Below are 23,119 nucleotides of genomic sequence, written 5' to 3'. Positions count from 1 at the left end.
AAACTGTCTTTTATTTGGCTACCAACACAGGAGGCTTGGTGACAAGGAGGTCTCTTGGGTGGTTTAGAACTGCACGGCTCTCATAAAAGGAGTGAAAGATTGCTTCAGAACTGCATGGGCTTGCCAAGTCAGTGATTTGCGTGTTCTCATGCCTGCTGTGCAGCAGGATAAGGTAAGGAGGTGTGTTAGTGCCTTTGTTTAGCTGATCAGTTGCCAGTGTGAGTGTGGGAAGGGGGATTTGTGGGGTACCAGCAGCACCTGCAGTGGGTGGGCTTGACCTCAGCGTTGAAGAGTATTTTATTCTTGAACAGCACCGGCAGCCTTCTCTCCTTGAGCATGTGGTTTCGGGAAACAGAATAGTCTTGAGACTTTGCATGGAAAGTGCTTAGTGTGCTCTCTGGCTTTCAGAATTGGAAAAAGAGTCAGGGCTACCTATCATGTGGTGTGAATGTGCCTTATTCTTCTGCTTTGCATAAAGATGTGGAAGCTGTCTTCAAACAGCATGGATCTGAGAGGCTATCTTTTGGAAGAAATGTGTTGTACAGGTGCGCTTTGTCTAGAAATGATTTAATTTCTCTGCACCCAAAACTACTCTTTTCAGTGCAATAATTCAGTATTCTTGACTACACCGAGCTGGTCTAAATACTAATGCAGTAGGGATGATAAATTTGGCTTCTGTGGAAATGCTGGAAAGCATACTGGAGCCACTGAAGGAGTTTGGAAGGAGAGGTCAGGAGAGAAGCAGTCATGTTAAGTCTGGTTAGTTTGTGAAAGGAATGGTGTGTGCGGTCCCTGAGATAGGAGTGCTGGCTGCCTGACTCAAGTGGTCTCTACCAGTTCTGTGTTCCTAAGCTGTGTTTTGGCCTATCTCAGACTGTGCCTGAGGATTACTTGGCTTGGATCAGACTACCCCAGGCTGCTCTTTCTTCACCAAAGATCAGTCTCTACCCTTCCCCTGGCTAAAATTAAGAGTTTAGATTAAATGCCTAGTTCTTGATAGCAGCCGCCTGACTTGCAAGCCTGGACAGGTGAAGAGCTGCATTCTTCTTCCCCTTGGATGGTTATTTTGGAAGACAGTTCAGGGCTGTGGCTGGCAGAGCAGCACTGAGCAGGAGAGAACAGCGGGTGCTTTAAGCTTGTGCTCTACCGTCTGTGTTTAATATGAGCCAGGAGCCATGTGTTTCTAGTTGTATCTGGTAGTTCAAAGATCAGTGACATGCCTTGGAAAGACCTTCACCGTTGCACTCAAAACCATACGGCTTCTTAGGTGAGTGAAGCTTATTGCTTCATCTTCTAAGTAATACTACTTGTCTAGCCAGTGCCTGGAGCTTCACTGGCTGGAGAAGTAGTATCACTTGGTAGGTTTATGCTGAAGGTGAGGAAATAAACTCAACATGGATCCTGTTTCTGCATATGGGTCTGTGTAGCTCTGGATGCTAGAGTCAGGTAATAGCTTGAGCACTGGGTGAACTGCTTGAACTCTGGGCATTCATCCGTGAGCAGAAGCAGAGGCAGCACTGCAGACATAGTCTCACCAGTACCTGTATGCTGGCTGGGACTGTGCTTCTCCACTGTGTTTCTCAGTTGTTGATTGTGCCTCATCATGGAAGAACAGATGTGGACAGTAGGAGAGGTCAGGAGCATAAGGCTGACTTGGGCCCTGGCTCTGTATCAGGAAGCAGAAATGTGGCAGGCTGGCTGAGGAAACTACAGCAAATGCACTTTTTGTTGCACCCTTACCAATGTGAGTCATAGGAGGAAGGATATGGGGCAGGGTGGCAGTCAGCAGACTGGACCCACTTGAGCACAGGCAGCCCTGCACACTCTGGCGATGGACCCAACTAGAAAGCTGAGCAGGGCTACTCAGTCTGCTCTGTGCAGTGGTTTGCCCTCACGGATGCAGATGTTTTGCCAGGCTGCTGGTCTGAGCCGAGGGGGAGCTGACAGCTGGTGTATTTGGAGAAGAAAGCTGCCAGTACTATTGGGAAGCAAGGGAGCCTTTGGTGCCATGTGTGGGCTTGCTGTCAGCATGGAGCTGCGTGTACTCCACGAGTGCATGTGCTGGCCTTGAAGTGCTTAGTCCTGTGAATAAGCCCATTGCTCCAAACTGCAGGGTCCTTCGGGAGCCTGTCCCTGTGTGAGTCTGCATCCAGTGGTCCCGTGATGAAGACCTAGCAGGGAGTAAAGGTGCCTGGTCTGAAGCTGTACTGGCTGAGAGGAGGCTGTTTCGCCCCTCTCCTAGCCTGGCTCTCCCCATCAGAGCCTTTGCTTCTCTGCTAGCTTGTGCTTCAGGTCCTCAGGAGCCGCCCTGAACACTGTTGCTGTAGGGTAGTTGCAATGGCATAGGAAAGGGGAAAGTTGCTTTCCTGTCTGCTAATCAGGGCTGTGCAGACAGGGATTGAGGAAGGATGGCTCTGCTCTGGCTCAGGATGTTTTGGAAACAATGCCTATTTATAGAAGAGGGCAGGGGCCCCTTGCTGCCTGGAGCAGCCTGGCTGTGCGGGAAGAGGGTCTCGCAGTGGGGCGCAGTAGCACTACCGTACCCTGGGCAAGGGAGTCGTCGAGAGTGAGATAGGTGTGGTTTGCTGTTTTCTGTGTTCTCTGCCATTCTTGAACTTGTTCTGCTCTCTCCCTGCCCCTCTGTGAGGGGCTCAGCAGCCCTCTTCTGTTTGCTCATCCCCTGCCTGCACTTTGCTACTGGCAGGAGTGGGGAGGGGGTGCTGTGCCGCACTGGAGCCGCAGTGCCATCTGCACAGTAGTAGCTTCACCTCGCTGCTTCAGAGTGGTGTGGCTACGAAAGTGTTGAGGACAGGGTGGAATGCTGATGAGGGACAGAGGGCTGATGATGGAGCAAATATCCCCAGTTCAGTTGCTTGCCCAGATTGTCCAAGTTTAGCCTATTCACTGCTGAGTGGGAGAGTTACCAGCAGGTGTCTGGGACAATGTGATAAGCGATGTCGGACTGCTAGAACCCACGCTGTTCTCTCTGGAGGCAGGCAGCAGGGAGCTTCTTACCACAGCAAGCAATGCTGCTTTGGTAGAAAGTGTGAAAGTGCAGCAGAGAGCTGAGGCTTGATGCCATGTGTGCCCAAGCCATCACTGAATTGCTTGGGAGCCCTGGGCTGTCCCATGTCAATGAGCTTTCTCACTAACTATATCAAGTAGATCTGTCAAGGCCAGTGCTTTTCTTTTAATTGCACCGCAAATGCCTCTGCCAAGCAGATCAACAACACCAGCAATAGAGCCTGTAGCGGTGGAGCCCTGGAATTTGAGGTGCAGTATCAATGGTGGGAAGGATGCAGGCCTCTGCTGCGGTAGGGGCTCTCCACACTCAACCTGGTGCATGGGGCATGAACCCTTGTCAGGCAGGTTTAAGGTCCTCTGCCTTCCAGCTTGGTTTGCTTCCCATTCTTGGTTCCGCAAATTCTTACAGGCTCTGGTGAGTCAATGAAGACTGGGTGTCATAATAGCAGCTTTGGAGGACGCGTACCCAGTTTTCGGCAGTGAGAGCTGGCTGGATCTGTCAGGTGGAGCCGGAGTACAGTTTGACTATGGCCTGTGTTCCCACCTGGAGCAAGTCTGGCTTGCTTTCTGCAGAGGTCCTCTGGTTTTGCTGCTTGTGTGGAATGGGGACTGCTTGCTGCTGCCGTTCTGTCTTTTGCAGGGAGACTTCCTAGTGCCAGGGGAATGTTACTGGAGCCAGCGTGGCCAGGCTTGCTGCATGGCGACCTGGCCTGAGCCCAAGCTTTGCTGAGTGCTTGTCTCCTAATACAAATGGAGAATGTTAAATAGACCTGGAGGGTTGGAACTTCTGAAATGGGGTTACTGCCTGGAGAAAGGGAGGAACAGAGCATATTAGAGCCTGTGGGCTGCTGTCTTCTGTCCAAGATGAGCTTTCAACTGTGCTGGCATATCTGAGAATATTGGGGATGCCTTGAGCGCTACAGGTGGAGCCAAAGGGCTCTGAGTCTGGGGACTCCACATATGAAATGTCCGTACTGAGGCTGTACCGGGCCTGTAGGTGCTGGGTCTGTACAGCCACCCAGGTTCTCCCTGATGGTTTCACCTGCCTTTCTTGCTGCAGGACTGTCTGGAGGACTGTTTGCTGTATCGTCTGGATTATACGCTGGGATACTCTCAAACAGCATAGCTCCTGTTTGCGCAGGCTCTGCTTGAGTAGGAGAAGTCGTAGTCATTCTTTAGCATTCCTTCTCCTCTGCTGATCTAAACACAGAGCTATTTTCCTCTTGAGCATAAGAACTCACCAGTTTCCTCTGCCTTTTGGCCTCTGTTGTATGCCTTTTAAAACTTCCCCTGGCTGCAAGCCACAGACTGGGCACCACTGCCCTCCAGTCTCTCTGATGGCAAATTTAGGTCAGGTGTTAACACGCAGAACATCAGACAGGTTTTTACTTGTGTTGTGCAGCAGGAGAGCATTTCTGGGAGGAGGAATGCAGCTGGACTCTTCTCCAGTCATCAGAACTGTCCTAGTCCTCCTGTGTGAAGCAGCAGCCGTCCTGCTGCTGCTGACTCTCTGGAGGAGTAGATGTGGTTCCCTTTCTATAGAGCTGGCATGGTATCTTGTACCTTGCTGTGTCTCTGCTGTGTTGAGAGCTCTGGTAGAGACATCGTGCTGCAGTGGTTTGGCTATGTGCTGCCCGAGGTGCTCTGAGAAGTACAGAGCATCAGGAGAAACTGAGCGCTCTGCCTGGCCTGCATCAGTACAAGCAAGCAGCAGAGGGGCTGACTGGGAGCTCTACTGCAGACAGGCTGTGCTGCTGTGATCCTGTGCCATTAAACAATTTCCTTGAGTTTGGACCCTTGGTATCCCTGGCTGTGTTTTGTTCCTGTTGTACTGTTTTGTTTGTTTTTAAAGCCAGTAAGACCTCTACTTCCTTTTGTTAGCCCTCCCAGATGTGTGCTACAGAAACAGGCTTTGAGGGGAGCGTGCTCTGGAAACCAGTCTTGAACATAATGATTTGAGGAGGAATGTTCTTCAGCAAATGCCAGAGTGCAGCTGGGAGTTCCCAGTGGTGTGTATGGTTGGAGTGCAGCTGATGGTTCTTTCCTTCTTTCTGTCCGCAGGTCGTGCTAGCAGGCAGTCCTTGCAGACCTGGCACCCAGGGGCTCTTGGACACCACTGGGTGCTTTGGAGTCTCATGCCAGCTTGATGCGTGCAGGACACAGGTGGACCTGGACAAGGCTGGAGATGGGGTATTTATAAGCACATTGGCACTTGCTATGCACCCAACAGGGTCAGTGGACAGTAGCTTCTCCCGCTCTGCTGTGCAGACCCTCTCCCGGAGCCACTGCCGCAACATCAAACAGAAGATCTCCCAATGGGAGGGGAGGACACGAGGGCGCTCCAGCAAGGAGATACAGCAGCTGAGGGACTTTGGAGTAAAGTATGATCCCAGCTGCGGTGTTCTGTCCAAAGTGAAGCCAGAACATACAGAGAAGGGCAGAAGGACTGGGTCCAAAGATCCAAAGAGCCTGGGTTTGGACTTCAGGGAAGATGCACAGAGCTGCTTGCAGACTGATGACTGTGATGACCTCAAGACCTGTGCATGCAGCCTGGCTTCCCAAGCCAAGGAGAAAGGAGAGTGGCAAGCAGGCTTCCCGGACCCAGGGGCGACACTGCCCCCGGGTAACTTCTATACCTCACAAGCACTGTGGAGGAGAGTAGATCCCCTTCTGCCTGGCAAAGCCCCACCACTTCCCGTGGACCTTCAGAGGAAGCGAGGGAACTGTGGCTCCACAGAAGGAGAACTTAAAATCAAAGGAGAGGACTCTCTCTGCAGGGCAGAGAGGAGCTTGAAAAGCATTTACTCTGAGGCTGAGGGGCAAGGGGAGGAGCCAGCTGCTGTCCCACCACCCAAGCCCCGCAGGACTTTCCGCTACCTTGCAGAAAAGGGTGCCAGTAGCTGTAGCGATGCCAGTGCGACCAGGGAAGCTCCCCTGCAAAAGGAGCATGGGGGAGACTTGGTGTCATCCTTCAACAATCCTGAGAAGAGAATAGCCAGCAGGAGGCTCAGAGGGAGAACCCAGAGGTACATCGATTCATCTCACATATCTGAAACATGTTTCCTTAAATCACTTTCTAGATGGGTTTAAACAGCTTGCTTGCCATGATATCCTTGTGGAGGTGCTAGGATTGATGATGCCTCTGTTGATGGGGAGAGGATATTTCTGGATGAAAGTATCCCCTTTCCAGCATTGCGTATGTGCTGCTTTTGCTGCTGATAATCTTGCAAAAAAAGCTGAAAGCTCCAAACAGATGTCAGTCCCACACCTTAAAACAGAGTTGAGTGACAATATGCTGGCCCCAGGGAGAGTGCTGCCTCCTGCTTGCCCTGAGCTTGTCCTCAGCTGCAATTTGCAAATTACGGAATAGTTTTCTCTTGAGGCAGCATGGCTGCTAAATGTTCTGGCTTTGCTGTGAGTGAAAGATTCTCTTGTTGCTTAAAGTGGGAGGCTGTCAGCTGTGGGTACTGCTGTTGCAGTAGGTTTGGCTATTCTGCCCGCTTTCCCTTAGGTCCCTGTTACAAAGCAAAAAACCTCTGAGCTAGCTTGATGCTAGTTCTGTTTACAGATGAGCTGCCTAGGGCAGCTGTGCTGGAGGGGAGTGTGAACGTTATAGGTGGAGATGTGGCTAGGATTCCTGAAACCTTTCACAGTGGCAAAGCATGCAGCAACAAACCAGATTTTATGATGATGGGCTAAATCCCTGCCAGCTCCTTTCTGACCTATGTGCCATAATTTTGAAATGGTGGCCAAGTGTATGAAAATGTAAACTCGCAAATGCGATAACACCCTTAGCATGAGGAGTAGGAGAGGTCTAGTAGAAAGCAGTGCCCTGATTCTGAGTACTGCTGCAAGTGCTTAGTCTGCAAAACATGTTTTGTGTTCTTGCCTCTGTGACAAAATGGGACTTACCATACCTGTTTGGAGTGTGCTTGGCCATGGAGCCTCCAACATCGTTTTTAATTTAAAAATCTCTCAGACTAAGTGAGTAGGACTCGCTCGGTGTACTGGTTTTGTCTGGAATAGAATTAATTTTCTTCATAGTAGCTAGTATGGGGCTATGTTTTGGATTTGTATGAAAATAGTATTGATAACACAGCAACTTCTTAGTTATTGCTGAGCAGTGCTTATACAGCGTCAAGGCCTTTTCTGCCTGTCACACTGCCCCACCAGTTAGTAGGCTGGAGGTGCACAGCTGGGACAGCTGACCCCAACTGACCAGAGGGATATCCCATACCATATGGCATCATGCTCAGCGATAAAAATTGGGGGAAGAAGGAGGAAGGGGGGGATGTTCAGACTTACGGCATTTGTCTTCCCAAGTCACCATTACGTGTGGTGGAACTCTGCTTTCCTGGAGATGGCTGAACACCTGCCTGCCAATGGGAAGTAGTGAATCAATTCCTTGTTTTGCTTTGCTTGCCTGCGCAGCTTTTGCTTTACCTATTAAACTGTCTTTATCTTGACCCACGAGTTTTCTCACTTTTACCCTTCTGATTCTCTCCCCCATCCCACCTGGGAGGAGTGAGCGAGTGGCTGTGTGGGGCTGAGCTGCCGGCTGGGGTTAAACCACAACACTTGGAAATCAGAGTCCAGAGTGGAGCATCCATGTGCTTGATGGCCCCAAGGAGGACCATACTCTGTGTGGACTGGAAACAGCAACTCACTGGTACATGCAGGTGCCTTTAGAAGAAGTTATACTGGTTTTCCTCTAGGAAATCTTTTGAGTTTGAGGACATCCAGGGCTTCCGCAACCAGATGGCAACCACCAACTCCCACAAACTTCGAGAAGAGACAAATGGCACTACAGGATCCAGGCTCCCCTACACACAGTCAGAAGACAACATCTACGAGGACATTATCTGTATGTGCCTGTGCTTCTGGGGGATGTACTCATTTTATTTAAGGGTAGCCAGTTTGCTGGGGAGGGAGGAATGAAGATGAGAATGCACTGAGGCCCTTTCCAGCTCTGTGATTTTTAAGGTCTTCCCCATCTGTGGTTCTTTGTTGATGTTAGTAACTACCTGCCTGTGAACAGTCTGATTTCAGATGTCTTGGAAGGTTGCTAGAATTGGCCTGTGCTAAACTGATTTCTTTATTAGGTCTTCCAATGCTTTGCTCGAGCGCTGCACAGAGATCAGTGTGAACACTGACAAGATTAGCTGCTTTGCAGTAGAGCTATTTTCTCTGCAGTGGTAGAAGTGTTTTGTTTTGCTGAGTCCGTGTACAGTTTGCCAAGTTGATGGTAGTGGGTTAGAAGGATCTTTGTGTGGTGGAAACCTAATCCATCTTAAAACAGGTCTCTCTCAGACCCTGTTAAAGCTTGGCAGACAACTGCACACTCTCCCTGCTTACATCCCTTGCAAGAATGCAGGACTTTATCTCCTTTCATGAGTCCCTGTCCAATGCTTTTTCCAGGTCCTGCAAAAGAGAACCCCTATGAAGATATCAGAGTGCTGCCCTTACCCCTGTGGAAGGTCCCATCTGTCTGGAAGCTGCCACCCCCCCGGAGCGCCAGTAGGGCTCCCAAGGTAGCATGAGGGGATTAAATTGTTACGTGTTTACAGAGTCATCCTCACAAGGGCCCCACATTCCACACTGCTACTTCATTGGTTTTCCTTATTTTTTATTGTTTGTTATTAATGTGAAAGATAATGAACAGCCATGGCGGTGGCAGTTGATTAAGCTGCTAAGGAGCAAAAGAATAGGAACAAGAGAATGTTAATGAGAAGCTTGAGTGTGTGGGGTGGGGGCGGGATGGAGAGCTTGGTAGAGCGGGAGGCTGCAGGGATTTTATCATTTGTAATCCGACTCCTTTGACTCTGAGCTTGGACCAAAGCTTAATCCCATGCTTAACCATCTCTTCTGATTCTGTTTTCTAGCCTCCCCCAAAACCTCCCTTCCTCAGTCACAAGACTCTTGAGCTAAAGCTGTCCCAGACAAGTTGCCAAGGGAAACCGGTGAAGGACACGACCCTGCCTGTCACACTGACTGAGTGGAAACTGTTTCGAGCAGTAGAGGGTGCTACCAGGAGAAAGAACTTGCCCTGGGTGAGATTTAAGCATGAAACGTTACTTCTTGCATGGCATTTCAACCTCTTGCTGCTTTATCTAGCACCTTCTAAGTTCGTTGTAAGTGGTCATGGAGCTGTGTGTCTGGCAGGTGAATGCTGGTTAGCACTGCTGTATGTCAGGACAAGTGATGCTGCTCGAACCATTTGCCCTCCAAGTGGCAGGGCAGGTGTTCAAGGATCAAAGAACAGAGTGCCAGTTCTAGTTATGGCGGGGGTGGTTTTGTTGGCCAAGAATCTGCAAACAGAGTACTTGGTGTTGACCTGGAGATCAGTGCTGTGTGTGAACACTAGCTCTGCTTCGTGCTCTGTCATTTAAACCTTGTTCCCAATGCTTCCATGAAGTGTAATGATGCTGGTTTTGTGCTGAATGCAGTGCAGGAATGCAAGGAGGCTCTCTGTGAGCTGAAGGGCCAGCTCTGTACAATTGTGTGTAGGTGTCCGTTGCTCCTGGTGACTTCTCAGACTGACCCTTACGTTCTCGCTGCAGGCACTGAGTTTTTAGATGGCTGACAGTGTGGGGCTGCTGTGGGGAGCTGGCTGGGCCCTTGGTTACTTGGCATGTTGGCTTGGAGTTCTTGATTTGCCATCAGGAACATACCCTCGCAGCTGTTTCATGGTCTAAAGGTGAAGAGCAGCTTTTAGGGATAAGCACATCTCACCAAGCCTTCATACAGTTCTCCCCTCTGCTGCTTCTGGCCATTCCCTCCTGCCTGTGTGCAAAGGCAGATATACTTCTGAGGCCAGAGGAGTGAGAAAGGCTTTTAATCCGCCTTCATGATAGAGGACTCTGTTGTAATTCTCATTTGATATGGTGGGAATCTTTCTAGATACTGGTATTGGTAACCAGCTCATGTCCCTCAGTGATAAAACACAGCATGTGCTCTAGGACAGCTGCAGCTACCCCTGTAGTGGCACTTTGTGCATAGGACTCAAATTCCAGTTGTGGTAGTGGCAACAACTTACTTTTGCCATGGTAAAATCACTTAACTTTCTCAGGTCTTTATATCTTGTGAAAATTGGGTGTATTTGCTCAAATTACACAAGAGTGGGAGGTTGAGTTGGACAGCTGCAACATACTTTTCAAACGTTAAATACTTTAGAGTAACAAGCAACTTTGGTATGTGTTTTTAACAAACTGTAGGCCTGGAAGATCGGGAAGGAGATGGCAAGATTATGAAAATGCTGTGATGGAGAGTATCTTTCATTTGGAGGGGGGAAATAAAATATTCCCCAAAAGCAAACCTGTTCCAAAAATCTGGTAACAATTTACATGCAGGAAGCACGCTTTACTCTCTTTGCTCACAGGGAATTGAGCCAAGATTGCTTGAGAGGTTGAGAAGGATTGGAGTCTAAAAAGAAAAAAAACTCACTTATTGCTTCAGAAACTCACAGCTGCCTTAAGCACACCCAATATCTTTCACTGGTGACTCAACTGCACAAAAATCAGAACAGAAATTGAAATCCCCTAGGTCAGGCTGGATGGTAGAGGGGAAATAAGGCAGATTTTGCAGGAGAAGCATTGCTTTCTGCTGTGGGCTGTTTTCTTCCTTGCAGCCTCATCGTGCTAGGAGGACTGGCTAATGCAGAAAATGGGGAGAAATACATCTGGAAAGGAGAAGAGCCTAAGCCTAATTTGCTGAGATGGGTATAAAGGCTTGAGCTGAAAACCAGGTTCTCTTGCTGAATGTCTTCCTTTTTATGCAGTATTTGTGGTGACAGATGGCTGGGCCCCACCCTCCTGCATTCAGTGGAAGCATGTAATGAATTCTTGAGACAAGAGAGAACTTGACCTGCTCACTGCATTTAGCTTCAATCCTTCTTCACAGTGAAGTGATAGCTGTCTTTGACATGCAGAATCAAGGAGCCACCTGCATCATTATATACCTGGCAGCTGAGGGTGGGAGTCCAGAGATGCCTGTGACAGGAGTAACAGAAAGCATTAGGACTTTGGTTTTAAGGCCCTTGTGACCAGTGGGAGGGAGGTTAACAGCGTTACCTTGGAGTGTCTAAATGCTGACCCTTCTTTCATGTCTGTAGCTTAGTCTGTGTTGGGCTATATTTTTTTCCCCAAAATTTTTCTTCCAGTGGACCAGGTATGTGGTGTCCCTGCAGCACAGAGCCATTATTCTGTCCCACTGTCTGTCTTCACCTATGTAAACTGAAAGTACATAATCCTTTCCTTTTAGCAAACTACCCTGGGACAAGGACTGTGCTTAGAGCAGCCTTGTTCTGTGCCCGACACGGTGCTTTGGAGAACTTACTCTAGCTGTCTGGCATCCAACTACAGCAGCAAACTTAAACAAGCCAACCAACCAACCAACCAAAAAACAAACGCCAAGCTACATTGAGAGACCTCTGCTTTTTCTGGGCTTGGAAAGAATTGGGATGCTTAAGAGCATGTGGAGTTCGGAGTCCTTTCTGGTGGAGGGTTTATAAGATACTCTTGCAAGTGCCTTTGCAGTTGGCCTTTAACAGAAAATGGAGATCTGATGCCAGACAGTTTGCCGCTTCTGCTATCTGTTTGGTAAGCAAAGTATGATAACTTCCAGAATGCTTGTACAGTTAATTCGGTGTCAGCTTTCAGTTGTGCTAACAGTAATCTCTCATAGCAGAAATTCTGTGCTTATTCATTATCCAGGGAGCTGTGCTAAAAGTACTCTAGCAAGCAGTTTCTGAGTCAGGGTCCCTGGCAGGACTTGGGCAGCCTTTGCCAAGTGTTGTGCTAGATGGTAGCTGTCGGGCTGCAGTCCTGTTGGCACCTCGACCCTTCTCTGGACCCCCACATTAACCTCTGCTTCTGCTTTGGATTTCAGCTGGTACTAAAAATACGGGAGATCTTTGATTCTAAGCGGGGAAAGAAGAGGGTGAAGTTGCTCAGTCCTGCTGGGAGAGAAGCGCCTCCAGTGAAAGGTATGGAGGTCTCCAGCACCATTCTCTTTGCTATAAACCTGTTGAGCAGCACAGCTCCTGTACATCCTGGGGTACTGCTAGCAGGCCAGGCACCAACACCTCCTGCAGCTCATGCTGGGCTGACTCAACAGTGCTAAACCCCATGTCTTGCAGCTGGAATTGTTGAGCTTTCAGCATCGCTAGGATTGGGAACGCTTGCCTAACTCAAGTTTAACACTGTCACAAATGGAAGATTCTGCTATCATCTGAGCCTGAAGAGCTGGGCTACTGGTTAAAAGTGCCTTTTCAAAAAAGCAGAACAAACCCAAAAATTCCCCACAAAACCACATGGCACGAGAACTACCTCTGACTACTCCACTCATTGCTTTTGTGCCTTTAAAGTGATATTCTAGTGTTCTCCTGATTTGTAGCCATGGTATGGTCTTTATTTATAGTATGTTCTGTTCAGCAACTCTGTTAACTTTTATAGCAGCACCAAATAACCACCTGTTTTCTGTTCTTTGCCTGTGTTCAGCTGACGTACAGGTGGCTTACTGGAAACAGTGACTTGATATCAACTTTGCTTTTTGAAATTTACTGTTGTAGCATGTTTGCCAGTACCGGCTGTTCTTTGCTAATGCTTTCAGCAGGATAGGTGGGCAGCCCTGAGTGATGTTGGTCTGATGAGTCTAAAGTTCTCTCTCTTTCCCAACTTTGGGTGTTGCCCATCTTCCTTCTGCATGGCTAATAAGTGAAAACTATGTGTGTTTCAGGTGAAACCAGTGGGAATGAAAGTGATACGGAAAATCAGCCAAAAAGTGAGTGAATCACAGGGGCTGGTCCTGTCCCCATAGCACTACACATTTGGCTAAGGCTCTAATGGGGTAAGCACACTGAGTAGTTGTGGCTTCTGCCGAGGCAGAGAAGGGGAACATCTAAGAAGCAGCATGGCCAAGGCTGGGAGCTGTTGCTGTGACAAATCAACCTCTATTTCTGCCACTTCTCCTGAGGTTTAATGCCGTTAATCTGCCAGTTGCTAGAAGTAAATTCATTTTTGGGTTGGTAGAGTCACACTTAACTAAAATATGTCTTGCAGGAGATCATCCCTGGATCACCTTTGCTGCTAATACTTGAGGTTATTTTCCCCCTGCTTCCTTCCCTTGGTTCTGTTTTATACATATAATGTTGTGAAATACCTTTTCCTCTGGGGAGAAATCACTTGGTTATTTGTCTGGTTCCACAGTCCTGAGTTTGATCGTAGGCCCAAACTACAGACTTGAAATACCTACTTGCTTTTAGCTGGTGTGGGAAGGACCAAAGAGGTCTTAGTTTCTATGCTGGTAAGGTTTGAATGTGAAAGGGTAATGGTTGGCCAGCAGCCCTGATGAAAGACTCTGTCACATCTCTGAGCAAACATCTAGTGAAAAGGACCAAGGGAATTGTTTTAGATGTTTCATTTACTTGGAGGGAAGCATACAGAAGACCTTAACTTGGAGCAAATAGTGAAAAAGTTCCACTTTTTATGTTAAGGAGAGTAATGGAGAGTGAAGAATCCAGGCAGAAATACAGTGATTGAGTCACTGCTTGATTTAAGAGTTGTTTCCAAAGTGTCCAGAATGTGTCGTGGTGCCTGGGCCGCAGAAATTTCTTACATCAGAGTGCTGTGTCTGTGCTTGTGAGTCTGTACTGCCTGTCAGGACATTCTAGCCTGGAGGTTTCTTGGCCAGGAAACTGGCTCTGCCTCTCGAATGCCCATGCTGCTTTACAGAGTAGCTGCCTGAGGCCTGCCAACTACTGAACTGGTAGAGCTGGGCTTCCCTCATTGTTACCACGGCGTGTTGCTCTGAGATGTGTGGAAAGAATGTCAGGACAGCAGGAGAACGCTAGCTATCGATCAAGAAGGATTTGCAGAGCTACTGCAAGGCCAGTGTTCCCCTATCTGGAATAGCTCTGTGCGTGAGGACGCAGGAGTCCAAGACCCGTAGAGCACAGCATTGATGTTAGGCAAATGCACCCATCTCTTTTCCCCCTTCTAAACGTGGTGACAAGTCCTCTTCTGTGACCTGCAGGTGTGTGGCAGTGATAGTCACAGGCTGGTTTTGGATTTGTTCCTTCAGGTCGACACAGGTGCCTGCTGCAGGTGCAGTCAGCCTCCAAGAGGAACCTGCACTACCAGACTTTGGAGAGGGATTTGATAGAGCTCCAGGAGCAGCGGCTGTTTGAGCTGTTTGTGGTGGTGTCGCTGCATAAGAAGGCATCTGACATAACATACACACCACAGATCATACAGCAGTTTCCCAGCAAGGTAGGAGCTGTGTGGAAGCCTGCCCACAAAACACACTCAGCACCTGTTTATTTCCTCTCGCGGTGTGTATCCCTTCGTAAACTCTGTACTAGTAAAGCTGGCCCACTGGTTAGGATACAGGCTTGGAATATGGAGCACCTTGCTGTTACAGACCTAATGTATAGCATTGGGCAGTTGTTGAATATCTTTCTTGATAATGAGTTTACTGTCTTTTGTTGGAACTAGGAAGGCTCCTACTCTAATTCTAAAAGCCATACTGAATTGTGATATGCTGCTGAGGCAGCCTGCAGAAGAGGAAAGGGAGTGCAGTGCTCTGTTCCCAAAGCTGGCATGACCTCGTCCTGATAGTCTGTGATTTATAAACAAGGAGTGAAGCAATTTGACTGATGGTGCACGGGAACTAGAATCCCAGGGCTTTTATGCTTATTTATACTGTTCTATGAAAAAAGAAAAAATTAAAATGGCAAAGCCATGTGTACTAGCCCCCAAAAAGCAGAGAACTGTGCAAGTTAAAGTACTGCAGTTAGAACAACCCATTTGAAATAAGCTTTTTTTCTGTCTGTTCAGCCCACATGGATGACAAGATCAGTGTGTGACTCCAAATTATGACTCAGTGTACAGGGTAGTTACTGTGAAGCTAAGAGGATGGAGCCTTGATGCTTGCTTCTGTGGTTCCAGATTAAAATGAATATTCAGTTGTCACTGTCTAGGCTTGTACCTGCTGCCTTCCACTGAAAAACAGAACAAAACTAGTAATTCTAGCTGTGCTGTCAGGAGTAAGCCAGAAGTTATTAAAGAATTTGCATGTCATCCAAATAGAGGAGATCTCAGATTCATTAAGGGAGGTTATATGGGACTCCAGCAGGACCCATAGTGTCCAGCTGCCTAAGGGATTCGTGTGCAAATAACTCTAGAGTCTTAAATGTGTAAATGTTTTGGATTCACAAAATGAATAAGGGACTACATCCAGAAAGAGTGCACAGTCTTAATTTAGTGGGTAAAACTGAATGTACGTAAATAATGTCTGCTAAAAGTGCAAACATTAGGGTGTTAGGAGGAAGAAAGGGATGTAACCAGATCTAGCTTTTCCCTGGTGCAACCCCCCACTCTGTTCATCGCCTTTGGGAAGGGCAGTGTATTGTTCTTTTCCTGCTGCCCTAGCAGACAATCGGACCTAACTGTACCATGTGGCTGTTTACCGGCTTTTATAAATGCACTAAGAAAACCAAATTATTTTCTCAGTGTTTATTTATCCTCTGCTCAAATTAAAGTGTTTTGGTGAGTGACTTTATACAGGACAGTCTATCAGGTTGGGATTTTGCTGGAAACATTACCCAGTAATTATAGAGGTGTTCTGATTACAGTTTTGTCTCCCTTCTAAAAATAGCCTTGCTTCAGAGTAATCTCCTTGTCACCCTCTTCTTTGGGCTGCATGCCCAAGGACATCAAAGCTTTTGTACAACTGTTACTCTGTGAAAATGCTGTACTGTTTTCCTAACCACTCCTTCATGTTGTCACAGCTTGGGACACTGAAATAATCTAGATGCACTGACTGAGAGTACAGTGTCTAAAATCAGCTTTATGCAATAAACTTTCCTCTTCTCAGGGGCATTTCCTACTTAAATGTGTTCTCTCTTATTTGCCCCTTCTGAGCAGTTTTGAGCATGGGAAGTTGTCCTGTAGTCTTTGAGGGATTTGACTTGAGCCCACACATGGTAACTGCAACACGTGATTCAGATACACTGTTTTTGCAATTGAATTATGAGTGATCTGCATATCACAAGCTGGACGTATTCCTTTTCCTTGTAGTGTCTTCAAATCCCCTAGGAATAGAACCGAGGCAAGCTGACACAACTGTCATTTGGGGGGTCAGTTCTAGCTTCATTCCCCAATAAACTTGGCCGTGCTTGCATATCCTTACTCACTTCTTACCGAGACCAGCTGGGTAATTTTACAAAGGTCCAATCAGCAGGAAAGATGTGAGAGGGAACTGGGAGTCTGTTATAGTCAGAATGTGTTCTTCTATACTCATGCATTAGCTCTTTGATGGTTCAGCATTTGGAAGTGTCAGGAAGATACTGTCTCCCATTGTTTTAAATGCTGCAGCTGTGCATCACACTTCAGTGACTTCAAATGCATGTGTTACCCCTCCAGCCTGAACATCCCTTCAGACAGTCAAAGGATACTGAAGAGAGGCTAAAGGTCATTCCCAAATTCTGCTTTCCAGATCCCAAAGACTGGTTTCCTGCATCAGACCTTAAAAGGTAAAGACTTGGTTTTGAATACTCATGCCTAAAACAGGCAATGCTGAAAGCTTAGGTATGTGCCAGTTTCCTGGACCAGAGGAACTGCAGCCAGAGCAAGGAAAAATGGGAAAGGCTGAATCCTTAACCCCTGTGTTAGGGGAAGATGAGATACGGAGGTGGACTCGGAAGTGCTGCTTCTGCCTGAGTACCATGTTTCCTATAAGAAGGAAGTTTGTAAGGTCTGTTCAAGGCCATCTCCTGGGGCTGGCAGGTGCTTCTGTTGCTCCTTGGCAGAATGGAGAAGCAGCTGGGAAGGAAGAGAGCTGTACTAGCTCAGTGAGAGTCCATGGGCTGCAGGTTTTTACACCAAACAGAGCCCAAAGTAGCTTGCTAACCACAGGAAGGAGTCTTCAGCATGACCAGAAAGAGAATGGCTTGTAGTTTGTGTGCTTTGTTTGTTAGTCTCTTCTCTGAACTGCACGGTGAATTTAACCCTGACTGTTCTTTGGTCCCCCAGTGAAACATTTTCTTTTGTGTTGACGGGTGAGGATGGCGGCCGCTGGTTTGGGTACTGCAAGAAGCTCCTGGTAAGTCTCTGTGTATTGGGTGGATCGTAAGAATGCATCAATAAATGCACAGTCAAGTTCAGGACGTGAATCAGCAGTAATTTCCCTTGTGGATTACATAGTGCCTATGCTGCTGCTGAGATTACCAGCCCTTTGAATGCGTAAGGGAAGGAGCATGATGATGCCCAGCAATACAGTGAAATGGGCTCTGGACATGAAAGACAGCTCCTGGAACTGGTCATTCCTCGAGAATCTTTTAAGTCAGAAGTGTAGAGGGAACTACAGCAGCAGGAATTCTGCGAATCAGCTACAGTGTAGGTGCTAGGTTCTTTATTGCATCCCTGTTCTCAGCATAACTGTTCCTGTTGCCTTTCAGCCAGAAGGGAAAGGAAAGCGCCTTCCTGAGGTATACTGCATCGTCAGCCGCCTGGGCTGCTTCAACCTCTTCTCCAAGGTGAAGTGGGGAGAGCCTGTTACTTCTTATCAGACTTGAGTCTCTGACAACCTGCAGGCTCTGGAAAGTAACTGGATGCTTCTGTCCAGTCTAGAATTACTTAGCAATTGTAACTCATCCCAGGAGAGTGGTGCTTCCTTGCCACCTTTGCTTTGACAGGGCAAATAAAATGATACTAGTGCTGAGACTTGTCAGCTGATACACCGACTTCGGCAAATTATTGTCAGGAAGTGGCTTCTCATACCTGATATTACTGATGGTGCCCCTCCATCCTCTTCTTCCATGACTTGGAAATGGAAAATCAGTTTAAGGGCAGGGGGAAGATCTCAGCTTGTTTCTCCTAGCACCGTGAGGAGAGTAGGTAAGGAGGTAAAGACTGGAGAAAGCTGTTGCAGGTAAAGGGCAGCTGTTGCAGAAGAATACAGGGGCATGCTTATGATGAAAGCAGATTTCTAATCGGTGGAGCACAGAGTTTCTAGAACAGCGTTTCAGAAAGGTTTCTTGGGGAGGAGGATGGGGTGTTGCTCTTCTTACTCCTCTAACTAGTTGTGAGAATTTGTTTACCACATACAAGACATTTCCTTGCAGTAGCAGGAGACTGGGTTTGAGAATGGAGAGTTGTACTCACGGGTATCTGTTCCCATTCGATTGTTCAGACATCTGAGAGGAGCTTTCAGAGGGATCCCAAGCGAGGGGGGAGAGGGCTGTGAACCTGTGTTGGAGCCTTCACACGTAGCTGTGGCACGGGATACTCTAACAGAGGCTCGTATCTCCTCTGGCTCACCAGCAGGCGTTGAACCAATGTCTGATGTATTTTCTTGCAGATTTTAGATGAAGTGGAGAAGAGGCGAGAGATGTCCCCAGCCCTAGTACACCCATTTATGCGTAGTGTAATGGAGGCGCCTTTCCCTGCTCCTGGACGCACGATCGCTGTGAGGAGTTTCCTGCCAGGAGCAGGAAATGAGGTAACGGAAATCAGGACTGGCTTTCCTGTGTCAGTGGAGTCTCCAGGGCATAGCGGCACTTTGCAAACTGCACAGTAGAGTGATGCTGCCTGTAAATAATGAGTCTGAAGATAATGTCCTGAAATCCGAAGGGAGGCTGTCGCAGAAACCGGCTTCCTGTTAAATCATCTACCGTAGAAGTGATTCCCTGCTTTTTAAGGAAGAGCTGCTTGGGAGTCCTCTGCGATGCCCTGCGCCGACTGTCCAGGCTGTGGGCTTCCGCTTGTGAGGAGCCACCAGTTCTGCACTCCAGTCAGGCCGCCTGTTGTCTGGCCTGACTCTGTGCTGTGGCTCTCTCCTCCAGCGCTCTGCATCTCTGCTTGCCTCTCAGGTGATGGAACTCTGTCGTCCATTGGATTCTCGACTCGAACACGTTGACTTCGAATGCCTGTTTAAGTGTCTAAGTGTCTCTCACACGATTCGGGTCTTTGCCTCTCTCCTGCTGGAAAGGAGGGTGATCTTTGTTGCTGACAACTTAAGGTAAAAAATGAGTCTGAGTGACTAGTTCTTTCTGAGAGATACTATTTTTTCTTCTGCGTTTGGACCTGTTTCATGTGCAAGCTTGTTTAACTTTTTGTAAATGGTTACATTTAAAAGCTTTTTGCAGACTTTCCACACAACATGTGCATGCTTAGAATTTGGAGTATGCTATTTACCCAAGAGGAAATATATAAGGGAATGTTCCCTTTACCTCTTTAGTCTGGGTTGATGCGATTCCTAGCTCCCCCTAACTGGCTTTAAAAGTGGATGCATGGGGCTTCTGCTGATGCATAAACAATGTACGTGAATTACATTTTCCTTGAGCAATTCTAACCTGTGTCTGTAGCTGAGTACTGAATGAGACATTGACAGTCCACTCTGTGCTTCTCTTACCTTTCTAGCACTCTGTCTAAATGTGGCCATGCAGCAGTTGCAACGCTTTATCCCTTCACTTGGCAACACACCTACATACCAGTCCTACCAACTTCTATGATTGATATTGCGTGCTCTCCGACCCCATTCTTAATTGGCATTCTCTCGTGCTCGTTACCACAGCTCCAGGACCTGCCCATAGAAGAGGTGAGAATTGGGTGAAGCACAGTGGAGGGACAGTGTCAGTGGTATGAGGCTGACCTCTCTGGAGTAATCTCTGTGGATTCTGTCTTAATATAAACTCTTAAACTTTTCTGAGACAGTTGATGAACTTGCCAGATACATGTCAGGGTATTCCATTGTTACCAAAGATAAATAATAATCACTGTTCTTATAGACAGGCTGCAGTTCTGCAAAACTTGTGTTTTGTGTGTGACATCCCCTGCCACTGGGGACATTTAAAAAAAAAAAAAAAAAAAGTGGTTTTTTCTGTACAGCAACATACCTCGTTATAAGAGTCCGTGTTTTGTACATCTTTCCCCAGGTTCTGATTGTTGATCTTTGTGCTGACAAGTTCTTGCAAGAGGTGAGTGAAATAACAGTACCAGTCACTCATGGTTATATGCCAGGAAGAGGCTTCAATGAAAGAAAATGAAAACAAGAAATTAGCAAAAGCTGGTATTCATACGTCAACTCCAGTGGCTGAAGAAATATCTTGCATTCCTTTTTAATCAATAGAGAAGGAAACAAGCTTACAAATCCTTGTTGCAAGATTGAGGTTGCATGAGGTACAGAGCTCTGCGAAGCCAGAGATTATGCTTATCTGAGCTGAATTTAAAAACAGATACTTAGTTGGTTCATTATGTGAAGTGGACCACTAAGATTCTTTGCTGCTTTCTGGCTGTCTTTCTGCTTACTTGTTCTCTATAGGGCTTTCTCCTCTCTCATGTACCTGGGGTGTGTTTGTTTGTTTTGGGTTTTTTTTTTCCGGGAGTGATAGTCTAGGAGACAAGTTATTACAGTTCACTTGTGGTTCTCTGCTGAACTTTACCTAATGTGCTTCTACATCACCAGACGAGTAGCTATAAACATACTGGACATCCTTTTCCTTGTCTTACTGTTCTGTTTTGCATTGCAGCCTGCAGCTGGAGAAAGGTATTAAAGGATGGGGTGTTTTTAACCACAGTGTTGAGACTTGTAATATTTTCTCAACAGACTTCCGTTGTTCTTGTGTGTTTTATCACTGGTATAATATGCTTGAGTCTGTGTCGTGGATATAGGACACATTGTTCTGTGTTGGCCAGTTGTGTGTGTGACTCTAATAGTATGTAGTTGGAGGATACTGAGCAAACGTTTTTCATTTCCGTGGCTACAAGACAAATGTATTGTCTCCACCAAGATATACCATATCACAGAGTAACTGCCCTCTAACTGTTTTAAGCATGTTACGAGTATCTCTCTTCTGTTCACAATGAGAAGGTTCTGCTGATGATAGATGTAACACAAAAATGCTTTCATGGCCATTTTTCTCTTTAGGTATCAGATGAAGATGAGATCCTGCCTCATAAACTCCAGGCTGCACTTGTACAAGTCTTGGAAGAACGAAGTGAAATCTTGTCACATGAGCAGAGTGTCACACAAGGTACTTGTATGGAAAAGTGTTTTCACATTAGCAAATCTCTACAGCTTCCATGTAGTTGATGTAAAAATGAGCGAATGGAAACAAACATGAGGAAGCAACATTTTAGAAAGCTATTTTCCTGTGATCTTACCGGGAATGTCTGTCTTGTGAACATGTTAGAAAGAAGTTTGGTGTCCTAACAATTGTTCCTCTTTTCACAATCAGTATGTGTAGAGCTCTGGTTTTCCTTGGGTCCAAGTGCATCAGTTCCCATGCTTTGAGTTTTCTTTGATTTTTCTTAGTGGCATAGAGAATGTTTTTCTTAAACAGAGAACATAGCAAGTTTCTGTACTTTAGAGGGTAATCTGACAGATCATTTTCAAAGTTGAACTGCTTTATACATAATCCATCAGATAAATAAGTGTGAGAATTTTAAAAAGCATTGAGTAGCTTGAGAGAACCTCGTCGGCAAATTATGTAATTCTTTGCACATTAGAAGTAACACAGTGAGTTTTCCAGTGGGTTTGTGTTCTGTAATTTGCCTAATTCTTTAAGAGAATGAAAATTAGACTGTTACGAGCTTACAGCTTATTAGACACTAGATGTTTGACAGGGGAAAAGAAATTATGAATGCTTTAACTACTGGAAAAGCTTTAGAATGGAACCTGTCTCAGCTGCAGCAGAAAGTTGACATGGGGGAGAAGTCAATATTTGATCTGTGACTTCTTTGATACCAAACACTCATCTGAAATTTCATCGTCTGAGACAGCCAGCCTAAAAAATAACTGCTGCTCCTCTTTTAGAAGAGGAATGACCAAAGTGATGAACGTAGAGGGAAATTTCTCCTCTGTCCTCTTCACAGGTGACATGCCTCTTAACTCCCTGGTCTCTGAAGCTTTTGTGCAGTTCTTTGTCGAGATCATTGGACACTACTCCCTGCACATGCACGTCACAGAAAAAGGGGAGCGGGTGTTTCAGCGGGAACTGTTCCGTAAATCTCATGTGTCACGCAATGTGCGTCATTTCTTGCACTTTTTCATGGAAACACAGATGTTTGCAGGGTTCATACAGGATCGAGAGCTAAGTAAGAACGTGGTCAAAGGTGAGGTTTGGTCTTACTTTCTTGTTTTACGAACTCACTTTCAAAGTATGGTGTCATGTCACTTTGACTCTTAAGAAGCCTTTTGTCCTGGCAAGTTATCTGATTGGCATTTTGGCGTATGTAATAGCTCCATGCCCTTCTAATTACTCAACAGAATTCATCTTAGGAAGCAAAGAATTTTTGCTTCTCTCTCCTTTCTGGGCTGGATCCTGCAGCTTACACTGCATGCATGATTTCCTTTTTGTAACCTCCTTGTTAATAAAATGCCACACATTAAAAGATGGAATAGCTCGTCTAGGTGAGTTTTTTTTTTTTTTTTTTTTTCTCTTTAGGCCTTTTTGAGGTACGTGCCTTGGAGTTTTTGGAGAGTATTCCAGAGACGGAACCAACTGGAATGAACAAAATCCTTCGCAGTCTTGGTAAAGGGACACCCTTGCTTTTTGTTGATTTTTTTTTTTTTTTAATAAATTTAGCTGTTGAACAAATAATTGCATGCAAAAGAGAGCAAGGCCCATTCTTTGCCTTGTGCACTTGTGTTCCTTTTGTTTACGTTTGCCCCTTCAGGGGACGCCGAACACTTTGTAAGATTTTTCTTTTATGTCTAAGCTTTTGCATCTTTATCTAAAGCTTGTGGAAGTTGCCTAATCCTAGAGCTGCCCAGACTCGTTTCTTAACCGTGGCCTCGGCTGGGAGCGCACCGCGGGCGCAGAAGTCGCGTGTGCCAGCAGAGGTGGCCGGGCGTGAACTTCCACCGCGGGCTGTTCCTCAGCCAGATGGCTCCCGGGGCGTCTTCGGCTCCTGACGTTGTTTTTTCTCCGCAGGAAGTAAAATGAAATTCCTTCAGAAGAGGTGAACGCGTGCTGCTGCAGGCCAGCGAGGCGGCGGCGGCGAGCCGGGGGGGTGCCGCCTGCCCTGCGGCCGGAGTCGGACTCCTCTCTGCTCCAGGAGGGCTGGGGCTGCCCGGCAGCGCGCGGCCGCGCCTG

General features: G+C 46.9%; 1 protein-coding gene across 2 annotated transcripts; it reads left to right on the top strand.

Moving 5' to 3' along the window:
• Window positions 1–139: 139 nt before the first annotated feature.
• Window positions 140–23,025, top strand: DENND2C (DENN domain containing 2C). Of its 2 annotated transcripts, none has more exons than XM_059831060.1 (19): window positions 140–172; window positions 5,086–6,050; window positions 7,740–7,888; window positions 8,443–8,555; window positions 8,907–9,074; window positions 11,911–12,007; window positions 12,760–12,804; window positions 14,104–14,291; window positions 16,446–16,555; window positions 17,055–17,124; window positions 17,480–17,557; window positions 18,382–18,522; window positions 18,893–19,041; window positions 19,443–19,620; window positions 19,958–19,999; window positions 20,950–21,055; window positions 21,897–22,136; window positions 22,469–22,555; window positions 22,958–23,025. In XM_059831060.1, the coding sequence occupies exons 1-19, from the start codon at window positions 149–151 to the stop codon at window positions 22,987–22,989; spliced, it is 2,982 nt and encodes a 993-aa protein (XP_059687043.1). In that variant the 5' UTR covers window positions 140–148; the 3' UTR covers window positions 22,990–23,025. The 2 variants fall into 2 exon arrangements, with proteins under 2 accessions (XP_059687043.1, XP_059687044.1); XM_059831061.1 differs by lacking the exon at window positions 22,958–23,025 and adding an exon at window positions 20,552–20,568 and having other exon boundaries at window positions 22,469–22,505.
• The last annotated feature ends 94 nt before the right edge of the window (window positions 23,026–23,119 follow it).

The sequence above is a fragment of the Gavia stellata genome, chromosome 30 (assembly GCF_030936135.1).
Source record: "Gavia stellata isolate bGavSte3 chromosome 30, bGavSte3.hap2, whole genome shotgun sequence".
Classification (NCBI taxonomy): Eukaryota; Metazoa; Chordata; class Aves; order Gaviiformes; family Gaviidae; genus Gavia; species Gavia stellata.
Note: the sequence above shows the minus strand (reverse complement) of the source record. Positions and strands in the feature narration are given on the sequence as shown.